Genomic DNA, 15,997 nt, shown 5'->3' on the forward strand with positions numbered 1-15,997 from the left:
TTTACTACTAGATCTTAAACGAAAATAGTAATAAATATGGATCGCTTAAGAGATAGCAAGAAACTGTATGTCAACCAAAAATCTTCGTTCAAAAATTCACAAGATATATGGAGAAGAAACTTTTTCACTACGCTGAAAACAATAATATTTCCCGGTTGTGAAGCATTTGGTCTAAAATTACAACGTTAGGACAATTATTATATCGATACTATTTCTAATATCCATGCAACAGTTTGTTCGTTTAAATGTCTCTGATCGCGGATGAATCTATATAACTCTGTGGTACCTTTTGTTAGGGAGGAAATAGTTCCAGCTAAGGCGGAGTTGTGCCGTGTTTTCTTGTTTAGGAGCAAATAATCGTTTCTTTTTCGAAGTATGTATTTCATTATATTGTGTTGTTATTATTTAGAAACTATTTTATTCTGTCGCCAGTAGATATTTAGTTAATGTTGTAGCATTCCTCAACGGAATAATTTAATTTCAGATGCCGAATATAAAACTGCAAAGCTCTGATGGCGAAGTTTTTGAGGTTGACGTTGAAATAGCGAAGTGTTCAGTGACAATTAAAACTATGTTGGAAGATCTTGGTAAGTAGAAATAGTTACTTCGTCTATTAACGTACGCGCTTGCCATACCAAAAATGTCCGCTTAATGTCATTGTGAACTTACCGACAGTATTAAATAATAGTAAATTGACAGAGGAAAAATAAATCCGTAACGCGTAGCAGTTAGTTTTGAAATAGTTACAGTATAAGTGTAGAAAGTTGTGAGTCGATGACAGATCAAGACAGCTAGTGAGCGTCCTGCAAACTATAATGGCCTTGAATTGTAGCTTACTGCTTTAAACATGAGCTAGTGACAAGTTTTTCACGCCCAGTATCAGTGTATTGTGGAATCCGGTTGTACTTCATTCTCATGTTAAGCCACCATGTCCCTGGATGGCTCTAAATCACCTCTCGATTAATAGTAAGGCTGACGCTATACTGTGTGATCGGATTGCGCCACCCTGTATAACTCTATCCAATTCTTCAAGATAAATCTCAGCGTTACGGTTTAATCTATAGTCTTCATTGCTAATGCAACCGTATTAAGTGTGCAATGGAAACGATCGGCGGAAGACTAATTCTTGCTAAGTCGAAGGTTAGCACTGTCTTCCGCCTACGCCGTTATTTCGAATTATAGTTACAGCGGTTTAGAGATTTGATGATGTAATTGATATTCGTGAATGAGGACTGATCTATGCATATACTTTAAATTTATTGAGTTCTGTTCTTGATTTAAGAATATGTTGACGTAGAGCACTCCGTCGCGTAGTTCATTCATCGCTTTGATTCGGCTTCTCTTTTTTCCCCGCCGTTATACTCCAGTGTACAGCACCGTAATTGGTGTGCTACAGATGCCTTATTGTCATGGGGTTAGGACAGGAAAAAGGTTGCGATCTGGAGTTCAGACTACATCATTCGACCCATTCAGAATTAGGGTATGCCAGAGCTGAAAATGTTCCAGGTTATTGTTAAATTTCTTAAATATAATATAAATGTCAATTGTTAAATTAAAATAATAGCTATCAATTTATTATATTGAGACATTTGGGAACCTTATTATTGCATGGTAATTAAGATACTGCTTGTTAGTATTGTCAAGATTGTAGTGAGACGGGTTCTGTGAGAAACTTTTGTGGCGATAATGTGTAGGAATCTGGCAATAGTTACGAAGTTTCCATTGCAAGTTAAGTGTTTTTCATTCACTTTAGAGTAGCAGTAATACAGTAACAGAGCAAATGTAGCTCTAAATAAAATATGGGGTCTACATTTTTTAATTTTAATTTTTTTTTTTTTTTTTTTGTGTGGGGGAGGGGAGCGTCCACTGACAAATTTCTGATAGTACCTAAGCCCCTAAGCTACCATCTGCACTGCTTGGGTCACATAGGCAAATGGTATCCATGATGTGGTCAGTATTGTTGTAAACTTTATAATATTTAGGATTTTTAATTTGTTGCAAGATCTTCTTTTAATTTTTAAATGTTAATTGAGCCTCCTGATTGAGTGATGTGGCTGCATAAGTTTGCAAACAAAGATTGAACAGAAGACTGCCAGTACTTGTTTCACATTGATGTGTAAAGTGGTGAAACTAATCTGTACTGCAGCCAGTGTTTTAGGTTCCGTTGGTTGATGGGACATGTAAACCACATGTAAATTATGCCAGTGTGGCACTTAAGGCATTACGGTTAGGAGACAGTGGCTGTGTGGGTTGTTATCGTTGAGTGATGGTTTTTCCTATCCTGGATTTCTCCATTCCCCCCTCCCTCTAAGCGTGTTTGTCTTAATGCTAGTGCGTAGGGCAGGTTCCAATTAGTCAGTGAAAGTGTAGTTAAATACTAGTAAAAATTGCTGCCTCACCTGCGAGCCCAGCTACATAATTCGACCATTAATGTTACTGTACAGGATGGCAGGTGGAAACCAAATTGAGTTGGCTAATGTGGTGTGAGCTTACAGGAAGTAGCATACTAAATTAGAATTCGGGAATAAATTGCAGAGGCAGTGAAAGCTGTACATCATTACATGTCTTCTAGCATGCTGTTTATAACAAAGCTATATTAAGCTGCAGCTGCTGCGTTCACAATATACAACCTCAAGGTTTCACTGCAGATGAAAAATGTTAACTTCAGAGTTTTATTACATGAAAACTATTTCTAATGGGCTGACTTAAAATTGTAATAACTTTCATTTTTGTATAAGTGAAATACCTGGACTCCAGCAATGTAATTTATGTAGGTATAATAGTTGGAGTTTGGATTGCAGGTTTTGTTAGCTGGCATAAAGCTGGAAATAGTAGCTGTTAAAATAAGATTCTAATAAAGCAGTATCCTAAAATTTTGTTAATTTATGCAAATCTTTTCTCGCAGAATAAAATTACAAATGTCAGGGTGTTTAAGTTGACATCTTGATGTGAAACTGGTACAGGAAAATTGAAGGAATGACGTGGAAGCAGCACATATCAGCTGGGACTCCAGAGAGACTTGAGTAGGAAACCTTTGAGTAGAAAAGACATACATTTTTAAAGAAAATACGCAAAAATGAATTAAATGAAATGCTGCAAGACAAGTTAAACTTCTTGAGTCTTTTAGAAAGAATTTCCTTTTTGGTAACCTTCCAACCCAAAACAAAATACACAATCAGTTTTATTAATCCAAATAAAAGGTTTTGTTCCTATGAAATTTTTTCAACGTATTTAAGGCAAGTAAGAGCGAAGACAGAAGGTGAAAGATCAATTCGTTCAAAGGAATTTCCTTCCTCTTAAAAAGGACTGTATTTGCTGTGATAAATTACAGTATTTTACATTTTGATCTACTCATCTGGTCAAATGTGTCTTACCTACACCCTTGATAGCATTTACTGCCACAGTTTTCTTAAATTATTGTAATATTGGACCTTACGTGAGACCGCTTTGGGTATGCGGGCCTAAAGCAAATGGATTATATTTCCATTATTTAATTTTTTTGTAATTTTGTTGCAGTTGTGGGTAGGCCTTAGTCATCAGAGTATTCTTTACTAAATTTCCTAGTCCAGAGAAAGTATTGCATGATAAATTGTAATAAGTCACTTCCCATTCACACAACAAATTAATTAGTTCATTAATATGGCTGCATGCTGGACATTAAGTAATTTTTAAAATATGCAAATGTAAGTTAGTAATTCTTACCTGCTGCCTGTTACACATTACAGTAATTGAGAAATCATTCAACAGAATAATTGTCAAGACAGAACTTTACGTTTTCAAATTTTGCTTTGCTGTCTCAGCCATTATATCACTGGGTATGCGATACAAAAATTGTACTTGCTGCATTGTGTGTGCTAAAGACAACCATAATGTGGAGTAATGAACATTTCTCCTTCTGGTATTTTAATAATGTATATCATTGTTCCTTTCGAACTGTGGCAGTTAACATACAACAAACATCTTGAGGGGACAAATATAATGTGAAGCAATAGTCGGACTGCTCAACTATTTAGTTATGTACAGGAAGACTGTGGGTGAGCACTAATTAGTCTCAAAGAATATTCTTGACAAAAATTCTATTTCTTTAAAGATAGTCACGAGATAATAATTATACATGACATTATTGAACGAGAATGTGCATAGTGTCAACATACTGATTTCTCTTCCGAATAATTGTGCAAATGTGTCTGAAGAACTAAGTTGTTCTATGACACGGCTTCGCAAAAGTTTTTCCAGTTTACTCTAAAAAAAAAAATATGGACACTTTTTTTTTTATCGTCATGATAGTGTTACTACTTGACACATTGACTACCACCTGAGTGAAATATAACTCGCAGGAAGTGTTACCTTCGGGCCACATGATGTAAATACAACTCACGGACATTTTTCCATTTAAAGCTCCATGGTGCAGTTGTAACTAGCAGGAACGTGCTGTGACTCGGTGTTACAATAGGTTATGGCCCCAGTAACAAATCATGTTTGTGGCGTACAGTTTTCAAGAGCTCGAGAGTAGTTACTGACATTTGAATTTGTGAGTTATATATCTCACATGGCTAAGTCATATTAGACTTTACAGCTTTTTATTATTTATTGCATGCATGGTGCTTTATGCAGTTCGTTTCAATTTCTTGACATATTGCTCTCGTCAAAACTCATTTTTTAGTAGCACTCTGTATACCTACGTCTGGCTGCTCCCATGTTCACCAGTGCACAATCCACAGGTTACGCGGAGGCTTTGGTGAGAGACGTCTCAGGCTCATCGGTATCTTCTGTATGCAGTAGTCTAAAGTCACTTCCTCTTTGAATTCTGTTATTCAGGTCTTGTTGTGTCGGTAAATCACATGAGCATTTACCAGTGTTCACCCTGTCAACAATTCAGTTGCAGGCCTCCTGTACCATTTCACACCCCGCCTTAGACAGTGAGCGTAAGACCTCATTTGGTCAGAAAGATCTATAAAAAAAACTTTGATTATAGTCGGTTATCAATGATGGTTTTTTTATTCGTGCCCTTCCTGGTTTGAACTTCTGCTGCTTCTTCTCCATGGACAGTACTCAGCATCAGAAAATCCTCCTTATCTTTCCATTTCATTACTACTACGCCTGTGGTACTTCCTTCATTTTGTGCTCCCCCTTCCTCAGTTTTGCCTGTACAACACCTTGTGGATTCAGTTTAATGTATAATCTTAGAGTACCAACTAAATGTGTTAAGTGTTCAAGAAGCTGGTGTGCTAGATGTACACTTGTGTGTGTGGAAAAAAAATGTTTGTATATATGATTCTGCCATCATTTAGTAATCCACTTGTAAGGCTCATAACCACAGATGTGGCAAGAGGAAAACCAGGATTTGCATTCTTCCCACAGTAAACTTTCATGTTCCAGGTCTAACGACCCTTTTGACAAAGTTTGAACAATTTAATTCCAAATTTATGGTGCTTATTCTCTTTACACTGAATGAAACTGTCTTCCTCAATGGCTCAAGTGTCTCGTCAAAGCAAACTTCTTTCTCCGGCACAACTGCACTTTAAAATATCTGCAGTAATTTAGTGATAAGAGGTTGAATTTTGAATAAGCGTTTTCACAGTGGGTGCTGGTTAGCAGAAAAATGCCACATACATAAAAGCAGTTCAAAATGATTGCGTGACATAGCATTTTTTGCATTGTTGTGATAGAGCATATTTTTTACCAATAATTTGGAACCCTCAGTTTTACATTTATTGACATCCATAAGAAAAATCCTAAAAATTGTTCAATTTCAGTATTGTTGACATCTTTCTTTGAGCTTCACTAAAGAAAACATAAATTTGGGTCCTGTTGTTTCTATGCACCTGTTATAGTTACTAAAGTCAAATTATCGGATCAAATGGTTTCCAGATGGTGCTCAAATAAGCACTGGATGTCTTGCCGTTTCAGAGCTCCGTAAAGTAGGTTTCTGATACTTGCGTAATATTATGCAGATTGTTTTCACAACTCCAGTTGCAATTTTAACAGGAATGGATGAAGATGATGAAGAAGTTGTTCCTCTGCCAAATGTGAACTCTGCAATTTTGAAAAAAGTGATTCAGTGGGCTACTTACCACAAGGATGACCCCCCTCCACCAGAAGATGATGAAAATAAGGAAAAGAGAACAGATGATATCAGTTCATGGGATGCAGATTTCTTGAAAGTTGATCAAGGAACACTGTTTGAATTGATACTGGTATGTATACTGTCGAATGGCACATATTTCTGTGAACTGTTGCAGTGTAATTGTGGTCATGTTACTGCTTGTAATGAGACAACTGAAATTGCAGGTTGGAATGTCAGCAATCTAAAGAAAAGAAGGCTCTGTTTACCACAGAGATTGCATATTAAGTTGCAGGCACAACCAGCAGCTACACATTGGCACCCATACCCTTAGTCAGAAAACACTGTGTGCATATGAGGGCATGGACAGCATTTCCAGTAGCTCAGACTAGTGTGTTCTGGTCTGTGTGTTGCCTTTGCTGGTGAAGGCTGTTGTTGAAAACTAATTGGTGTCTTGAAACTTCCTGGCAGATTAAAACTGTGAGCCGGACTGAGACTTTAGCTCGGGACCTTTTGCCTTTAGCAGGCAAGTGGTAGAACACTTGCTCACGAGTTAGTCTCGGTCTGGCACATAGTTTTAATCTGCCAGGAAGTTTCATATTGGCACACACTCCGCTGCAGAGTGAAAATCTCATTCTGGTAATTAGTCTTGTCTGTCTGCAATTTAACATGTCATCTTTACAGTACGTAGCAGTCTCTTTTCCTTGGATTGTTCTTGGTAACGGATTGCCTGGACTAGTCACTGACTGAATTCCAGCACACAGCCTGTGGGATGTTAAACTATCTTCCACTTCCTATGGTGGTTTGGGGGCAGGGTTAAGGATGCAGGTAGCTGAGTGGGGACTTGGGCAGCGATCAGTGTGTGCATGTTAAATAAATGTAAATTGACCTGATGTAATAACTCACTTAGTTATCAACTCACTTCCTTGTTACGTGCAATGGTTATAATTGATTACTTATTAAGTTGCGAAGAATAAAGGGCTCATTCCATACCAAGTGGCCCTGGAAAAATAGTTGGTTGCTTGACCTTACCAGAAAATTTCATATTTGCTAGGTGAATTTCCCAATGTTCAATGGGCCAAAACATTTTTAAAAAGTTGTTTACCATTTAGAAACAATGGCCATTTTTGTTTCAGGCAACGAGCATTATTTCATATTTAAAAGTACATGTCGTTTCTTACATTATTTGGTAATGGGTTGTCTTAGACCTTCCAAATGAGAGGCATTCAGTTCACCATACCCTAAACTATAAAGTAAAACCATGAGCTCCTAGCTGAATATGCTCCTTAAATTTTTAATGGCTCAAAGTTGTTGGTTTCAAATTGAAAAAATTCAGTTTTTGAACAGTACTTTTTCAGAGGAGTAATTTCTGAATCTTAATACTTTGTGCTTGTATTTTACATGCTACAGGTATTTTTTCATAGAGTATGAGGTGAGCTTATGCTTAAAAATACAAGAATAAGATTCTTGTGGTTTTTTCATTCTTTGGCCTGCAATATCTTCATTAAGGGAACAGATATGGATCTGAAAATACACTTTATATCAAACTTAAGTATGAATTTCAACTTGGAGATTAAATTGTATGTTGGGGAAACAATTACAAAGGAGTCAAAAATCACTTCTTGATATCTGCACTGTCTATCCTACTGGAATAAAGTACATAAATTTAATTTCATATGTAAATTATGTGATGGATTATTTGTTAAAACAATCATCTGCAGAAAGTTTAAGCAGGGTAGCAGACAGCATCTGCTAGTATGCACTACAGGCTAACAGGCAGGCCTGTCAGTCTGTCCCTCCCCCCTCACCAACCTGCTAACTTGCTCAGTTGAAGGTGAGCTCTTGAAGTGTGTAGTTAAATATTATTTTTTGTTATTATTAATGACGCTTGCTGTAAGTGTAATTGTTTCCTGAAGACATTAATTAATGATCAGTGAAAAAGTTTTACTTCAGAGTTAACTCACAGGTTGCTTGAAAGTACCATGAAATAAAGGACTTAAAGAAACTTCATCTGTTTCTGGCTCTGTCTTCCTTGAACTTTCTTTTTTTTTTTTTTTTAAAAAAAAGCAGCCTATACCAAAAGGCCTGAGAGAAATAATTTTTGATTAGTGTAAAAAGATGATCCTTTTATCAATATAATACCAGGAAAGTCGTTCTGTCAAACATGTTTCTGAGATATTTGCCATTAACAGAGAAATGGGTGGTTATAGTTCGGATAAGAATTTGACTTGCCAAAAGCTATAAAATGATGATTTTAGTTCATGAAATCCTGGGTGCGTCACTTGCTAGTAAAATCAGAAAACAAAGTGAAGAGACCTTTTACAGTGATTGCAAAGATTGAAACTGGCAACTAGTCAGGATTTGGAACTTTCGTTTCAAAAGAAAAGTTGATACAGACCATAGTTCTAAAAAATTTTTCACCCAAATATGATTTGATAGAAAAGCTGAAAATGAAACATTGTGTTTCAAAGAGGATCAAGTTATCAGTTTACGATCAAGCCTTGGAGTCGAGCAAAGTTAGTGATTAATTTAATGTCGAACATTTAAATTAACAAGGCAGTTGGTAAAAGGAGTGATATCTCTATTAAAAAAAGAAAGTGCCTCTAACTTCATTAAATGAAAAACACTCGAAAAAGTTATTAGGCTGTTAATCTTCATAACATTTGATGCCTGGCAAAAGGATTGTTTCAGCGAAAAAAATAGTAATAAGGTCCGGAGACAAAAAGATTAATATTGTGTGATTTAAATGAACTATTAACAGACTTCAAAAAAAGAAAATTGATAATAAAATTGGAAGGTTGAATTTTGAGTTGGGACCAGGATGGTGTGTTTTGTTGCAGGGGCATGTGGCACCTATATTATTTGCATTTGTATCATCAGAATGTAATTTTCAAAATAAATGGGATCCAATCTTAGTTGACTGTAAACCTGTCTGAAGTTTGGGTCGTCAATATTGACAGTTCCAGTTGCATGATCATGGGAAAATGTCAGAACTGTCCAGGCAAACTAACTTTACTTCCAATGTTTGAGTAATCTGAAAACTGCGATTTGACGTCTTATCGTATAAAATACAAATAATGGGTGACACAAATGGAAGTAACAAAACCACAAGAAGTTTTTTGAGCTGTTGGTAGCTAACTGTGTAAACTGAAATGCATAATTTTATTGCCAAAGCACAGGGTAAATTTTTGAAAGCCGAAAACCAAACTTTGGCTGTTGATAAATGCTTAATTCTTGCTGCCTTTGCTGAAAACTGTTCATTCAAGGTGAAGTAAAAAAGCACCATTGGGTAAACGCAGGCCATAGTGCATCCATTTGTGTTCTATAATAGTCAATGGAAAATCAGGGTGGAATGTCTAAATATTATGAGGAAAGTTGCTACTAACCGTATAGTGGAGATGCTGAGTCGCCGATGGACAAAACTCGTAATTGAAGTTTTTGTCCATTAAGGTCTTCGTCAAAATACACAGACAGCAGTCTCTGGCAGTCTAATGTTTGTTTCCTGATATTGCAGTTGAGTGTGAGTTTGCATGCATCTGTATGTGTCTATTGTTGACGAAGGATTTAATGACCGATAGCATTGTCTTTTTTGTTTTGCGTATCTGTGACGCCATACCTCTGCTGTGTGGCGAGTAGCAACTTTCCTTCTGACAATATTATTACTATGATAAACGGTTTTACATAGGTGACTGACCACCTTGAACACAACACTGACAGTACATGCTTTTAAACTGCAATTAACTACATAAAACTGCACTGCCCTTCCATAAACTGATAAAACTTCTGTGATGTGAGCCAAATCAAACCAAAAGATGTGGACTTCATACAGAGTGCCACTCATTTAAATCGTGCATTGGAAACATAGCATGTGGTGGTGTTTGGAATACAACCAAGTAAGCTGTCTGCAGCGAACCTATGACATCCAGATCTTGACACCTCAAGAAATCTTTAAATTCTGTAAAGAACACACAAAAGGAATTGACATGCTTAAAAAATAGAGGGAATAAAAGTACTTTCTGCTGGTGTCTTTGAGGAAGGATTCAATATTTGTTACATATTAGAGGTACCTGATGTTGGATTGTTTCATACCTCAGCCACACAGCTTGCTCAAGTGTAAGTTCACATGAACATCCCTGATAGTTAACTTGATAGTTAACGTAATCAGTGTGTGTAGCTTTTACCACTCGGACCTCAAAACGAGGACATAGTGGCTTGTGAGTACTGTGAACAATGGTGGATTGCTGAAGTTAACATTCTTTGTCAAAACAGATGTGCATGTTAAATTTTCCACCCACCTGGACCAAGGACCTAATTTTAAAAAAAATTGGAAAGGATCCTGTCTGTGTGCATGTTAAAAATGTGCTGAAGCAGAGTTTCCCTGGAATGTAAAGCTGCAACTGGATGAACTTTATAATGTTAATACCCAGACTGAGTGAAGGAATTTGTTCCATGAGCAACATAATAAAAGCAAACAAGATGATGTAATATGTTAGCACACATTTTTGACTCGTATTGGCAATTTTTTCCCATCGAATTTAAAACATTAAATTCGTGCTGAAGTTTGATATCAGAAAGGTCTATAAAGTACGTAGATTTTTTTTTCTTTCCCTAACAAAAATATTGAAGGCCAAAGAATGAAAAAATTCGAAAACTATTTTTAAAATGTGTGTGCGTGTGTGCTTATCACTATATATTCATACTATAAGAAAAGTAAATACTTTCCACTAATATGTTGTTAATGGCTCAATCAGTTATGTGATCATAGTTTTAATTTATAGTCTACTGTGCAGAACTGCTTCTCATTTGGAAGGTATGAGGTAACCCCCTACAGAACAATTGAAAAAATTGTAAAAGCAAAAAATGCTTGTGGCCTGAAAAAAAAAATGGTCTAAGTTTTCAAATGCTTTATAAAAAATTTTCTCTCTGGGGTGATTGAGAAACCAGTCCTGGACTGTTTGGTATGGATTAACCCCAACGTAATTTTGCATGTAAATTAAAAATAGGTTGTATTTTAGCTTTTCATGCATTGCTGTGTAGTTACAAAGGACAGCTCATCTTGACTAGATATTTTAGTAGTAGACCTTGTGTTGTGTAGGTTTGGACAGCTGGTTCTTGAGTAGCCACCAATTTTGTAACATTTACCATATAATTTGTGTAGAACTTATTTTGTGTATAACTAATTTGCTATAAATTCTTGGTGTTGATAAATTATTTTGGCTGTTCATAAATGTTCTGTTATATTAGACTTCCTCATAAAATAAAGAAATATTGATAACATGCATTTTTGATGCACTTTTTTAAATATTTAAAAACAAGGCATTTCTAGGAAAAAATTGCTTACTGCCTCATTAAAGAACTGTGAACTAAATTAGGAACAGTTGCTGGTTTTGAAGATAACTTAGCATAAACTAACAGTTAGAACTAACTCCTGTTCAGCTCCTTTTATCCTTACTGTTAAATGTGCACAGTGCTGGCTAGTAATAATGCATTAATTTCTTTTACCTTATCTAGGCAGCAAATTATCTTGACATAAAGGGTTTGCTGGATGTCACATGCAAGACTGTTGCTAACATGATAAAGGGCAAAACTCCAGAGGAGATACGCAAAACCTTCAACATAAAGAATGATTTTACTGCTAGCGAAGAAGAACAAGTCCGCAAAGAAAATGAATGGTGTGAGGAGAAGTAAAAAGATTGCTCAAGTCACTTAAAATTTTATTTGAATTTATGTATACACAATTGTAATCTCCATCTTCTCCCTTCTGTTAATTATACCTAATCATATGCTTCTGATTGTTCAACCACATAAACTTCGTGCATACATTTATTGTTAATGACATAGTGTATCTTAACACAGATGTGCTGCCAAGTCATCATATAAAGGTGATGATGCAAATGTATAAAGCAAATTAGAAAAGACTTTGGCAGTTGTACATTTAAGTACACTTATGCAAATCCAGGGTTTTCCTCTTTATTTTGGTTATTGCAAAAGAAAAGTTCCTTTAAGTGTATGACCTCAGTATTTATTGTCAGTTGAAAAACATTTGTGAAGTAGATTAGAGAGAAATCTGTTATAGACTGCATTTTAATAAAACCTTACATAAAACCAACTCTGCATTTTCTTTGGTACGTGGTGTGAGCAAATTTTATTTTAAATGTAATAACCAGGACAGTGCATCTGGACTTGCTTGCCACAGTTTAATTTAAACTGAAAAGTATAGTTGAATAGTTGATCTTAGAAAGTTTGTGTAGACTAAGCTTGTCACAATCTAATGATCTGTTTTAATCAGGTTGCTCTCTGGAAAAATTCCAACATCTTGAAACTTATCTGAGAATATTACTAAGGGTTGTGTAATAGCAGCACATTAAAGGCAAGTTTGTGTATTTAGCTCTAAGGAAATCTTCAGTTTACTTGCTACATGTTTGTCGTAGTGAAGGGAGGTTATATTGTGGATATAAAACTTTTATGTGGTGTATTCTGTGTGTTTTGTTTACTATTTATTAATGTATACTATTGACATATTGGAATAAACCATTGTGGTGAGAGAATGTAAGTTAAATTATGTGAAATAAATTTCTTCCTTTAAAACTGTGTTTAGTAATGAAAATGCATGTACTGCATAAAATGTAGTAAATACATGCATGTTGATTTGATCTATTCTGGTTGGTATTCTATGAATTTGCTGTTGCTCGCTTTCAAATTTTGGGTTTCATAAAATATCTAGAGTAAAAGTGCTTTTGCAAAGTCTCCAAAATTGGGTTATACTGATAAATTCCATAGTTGGCATAGTGAAAACACTGAAGCATATCATGAAATCTGTGGATTTCTTTAATCTTTCTTCATTTGTGGGGTGACAGATACACTAGAAACATTTTGGTCTCGCTGCAGAACACTGCCCAGTTCATTCTTGTAAATTGGTGGTGGAAAAGTTTAATCTAAATTCAACTCTTCAGTAGTGAATTGATACACAAGTAGAAGAGCAATGTCTATATAAAATCATAAAATGACATTGGGGAAAAAGCCCTACAATGTTAATACTGGCATGCTTTTAATTACGCAAATTGATTTCCATTAATTTGGCCTGCTAGAAGTGACAATACTTTCTTTTTGTTGGAAGATTCTCCTACTTTAAGCAAATCCAGATCTATGCTTTGAAACATGTCAAATGTAATTCCCCCCCCATATGGTGCAAAATATAGCCTTAGATAAACATATGATCTGTTGTATGGCAAAGAACTTCATGAAGGTGGCAGACAATTGCACAAGTAATTGCTTGCCACTTTAATGATGGCAGTGCATTATTACTATGCATTTGTTTTATTGAACTTACCATTCTCTTAAGTGAAAACTAAAATTAGGTTTGAAGCTTAACCACTGGAAAAATTGAGCATCTATTTTCTTCTTCTTGTCCTCTCTGCTTGTGACAGGTCAGCCTGAGTATTTTTAAATCTCCTCCCCTTCCTACAAATAATTGTTTGAAGCCAGCTACAGGTAGGACATTTGGGAAGTGTTTTCATGCAGTGTGGGATTTTATGTGAACGAAATAGCTGTTGCAAGTACTACACCTTACAAGAAGTGACTAGTATAGTGTGCCAAAATCTCAAAGGTGGCAAAATGTATGTTTGGGGGTGTGCCCTGTTCAAATGCCTGGACTATCTGAAGGAATTGGTTGCTTGGGGAAGGAGACCAAACAGTGTGGTCATCAGTCTCATCGGATTGGGGAAGGAAGTTGCCCATGCCATTTCAGAGGAACCATCCCGGCATTTGCCTGGAGTGATTTAGGGAAATCACGGAAAACCTAAATCAGGATGGCCGGATGCGGCATTGAACCGTCGCCCTCCTGAATGCGAGTCCAGTGTCTAACCACTGCGCCACCTCGCTCGGTATATCTGAAGGAATACATGGGTGGAGTTAATAAATTTGATCAGTACTTCTTTGTATAGTTGTTTAGAAATTGTGAAGATGGTAATTTCGTTAAAACTATTGTCAATGACTACATTTTATATCGGAAAATATTAACACAAAAGATACTAGCAATTTTAAATTTGTATGTACTATCTTGGTTCAGTAAGAGCACTGATACTGTTTTATATGTGCACACATACACCACAACCACTGCTGCTGAATTCAAATGTCAACTACTAAGAACACTTCTGAGATCAATAATTGTAGGGAAAACCAGAGGTACTGGAAAATGTTAATTTTATGGATGTTAGCCATTGCCTTCCAAAAGGGAGCAGATGACCCTGCATATTGCAATACTGAAACATGTGCAACATTAAACTACTTTGTGTGATGAATGGCAGCATGCTGTAAATGTATAAAAATTTGATTAAATCTAAATCAGTAGGGGGAGTCTTGTAATGTTTGAACACAGTACTAATATTGTGCCGATTCAATAACCTATATTATTTAGCTACACTGTGGCAAAGCATTATGAAATGGTTTGAGTGTACAAGGACAATGGTAAGTAAGGTGAATTGTTCACTTTCGTTTATTGGGAGAGTTTTAGGAAAGTGAGTCTACAAAGCAGGCCACGTATAGAATACTTCTGACCCAGTCTTTATAATTAATGGTGCTTGGGATATGTACCAGGTCAGATTAAAGGAAGATGCTTGCAAGCTGTACAAAGGCATGCTGCTAAGATTCAATCAGTGCAAGAATACAGGGACCCTTACGGGTGTCTTGCCCCCAGGAAATTTGCTAAATTTTAGATGGAAAATAGTGAGTTTTAAGCATTTAAGTCATATGATCAATGTGAGAACCCTGAAAACTGGACTGTTGATAACTACACTCAGGGAAACAAGCCTGACATTTTTTGGCTTTGGAAAAAAAGGAAACAAAACAATACACACGATAATTTTGTAAAAAGCTAATTTAATTTACAGTAATAATCGTATTAATGGACTATTAGAGAGCAGTGAATACATAGCTCTGAAAAGACTGAAATTACGTTTAAATAAATCCTAAACAATCATTAAAAGAATAAAACGTAAAATATTGCTGTCACATAGTAATAAGTTCAATTAATGAGTGAAATAGCTAATTTAAGTTTACTTTGAATAAGGGTCAGGGTCCATTGTATAAAAACAATATCTCAAAGTTAATGCTTTAATACAGTATGACTGATAATTTGTCGGAAAGTATGTAAACAGTCTATTTTAATTGGGTCTTACACCCTAAAAATATTTGAGTATTTGAAAATAACTAATATAGTACTATAGTAATGCACTACTAAACTAGTAATAATATTTCAAAACTGAAAATTAATATTATGTATGTATTTAATTCACTATTTTATAAATATTTTTAATATTGCTCTAAATGCCATTATTAGGTCTAGAGTGGACAGTCTGTCTCAATTACTGAATATGAAGTCATTGATGACTGGTCAGATATCCAATTCATCCAAAACATCTCGGTGGGCATGGAGAACAGCCAAGTTGTTCAATTGCTTCCATCCCATTGTTGATTGGAGATATGACTTCAGGCGTCTCATGGCACTAAATGACCGTTCTGCTGTTTCTGTCACGATTGGAACTACTTGGAGAAGCTTAATGCACTGCACTACGTCACATAACATTTCTACAACTGCAGGCTCTTGTGTAATGTACTTTCTTACTTAACATATTGTTTAAGACCAGTTGTTTTTTTTATTAGTGATATCGGCTAACATATTCAAGTGTAAGTGCAGTCTCTCAATGTCTAATTCACTTTTGAAAACAAATAGATTTTTCCAAATTTGTTTCACGTCTATTTACTAAAAGGAAGCACTCTTGTTCAACTGGAGTGACCTGTGTGAGTCTAGTTGAAGCAAACTGCTCAGTAATGCAAGAGTGCACCATTTCACAAACTTCAATGTAAATTGCTTTGTAGTATTCCTTTGGGGTTTTGAAAGTTCATGGTGAGCTGGCTTTGTTGTTTTCATACTTG

At 35.7% G+C, this 15,997-nt stretch overlaps 1 protein-coding gene across 1 annotated transcript; it reads left to right on the plus strand.

The window, feature by feature from the left end:
• The first annotated feature begins 232 nt into the window (after nt 1-232).
• LOC126354105 (S-phase kinase-associated protein 1) lies at nt 233-12,173 on the plus strand. Its single transcript, XM_050003497.1, has 4 exons — nt 233-373; nt 485-587; nt 5,989-6,197; nt 11,576-12,173. Exons 2-4 carry the CDS (start codon nt 485-487, stop codon nt 11,750-11,752), a joined length of 489 nt encoding a protein of 162 aa, XP_049859454.1. The 5' UTR covers nt 233-373; the 3' UTR covers nt 11,753-12,173.
• Nucleotides 12,174-15,997: the final 3,824 nt, after the last annotated feature.

Source organism: Schistocerca gregaria, chromosome 3 (genome assembly GCF_023897955.1).
Source record: "Schistocerca gregaria isolate iqSchGreg1 chromosome 3, iqSchGreg1.2, whole genome shotgun sequence".
Lineage (NCBI taxonomy): Eukaryota > Metazoa > Arthropoda > Insecta > Orthoptera > Acrididae > Schistocerca > Schistocerca gregaria.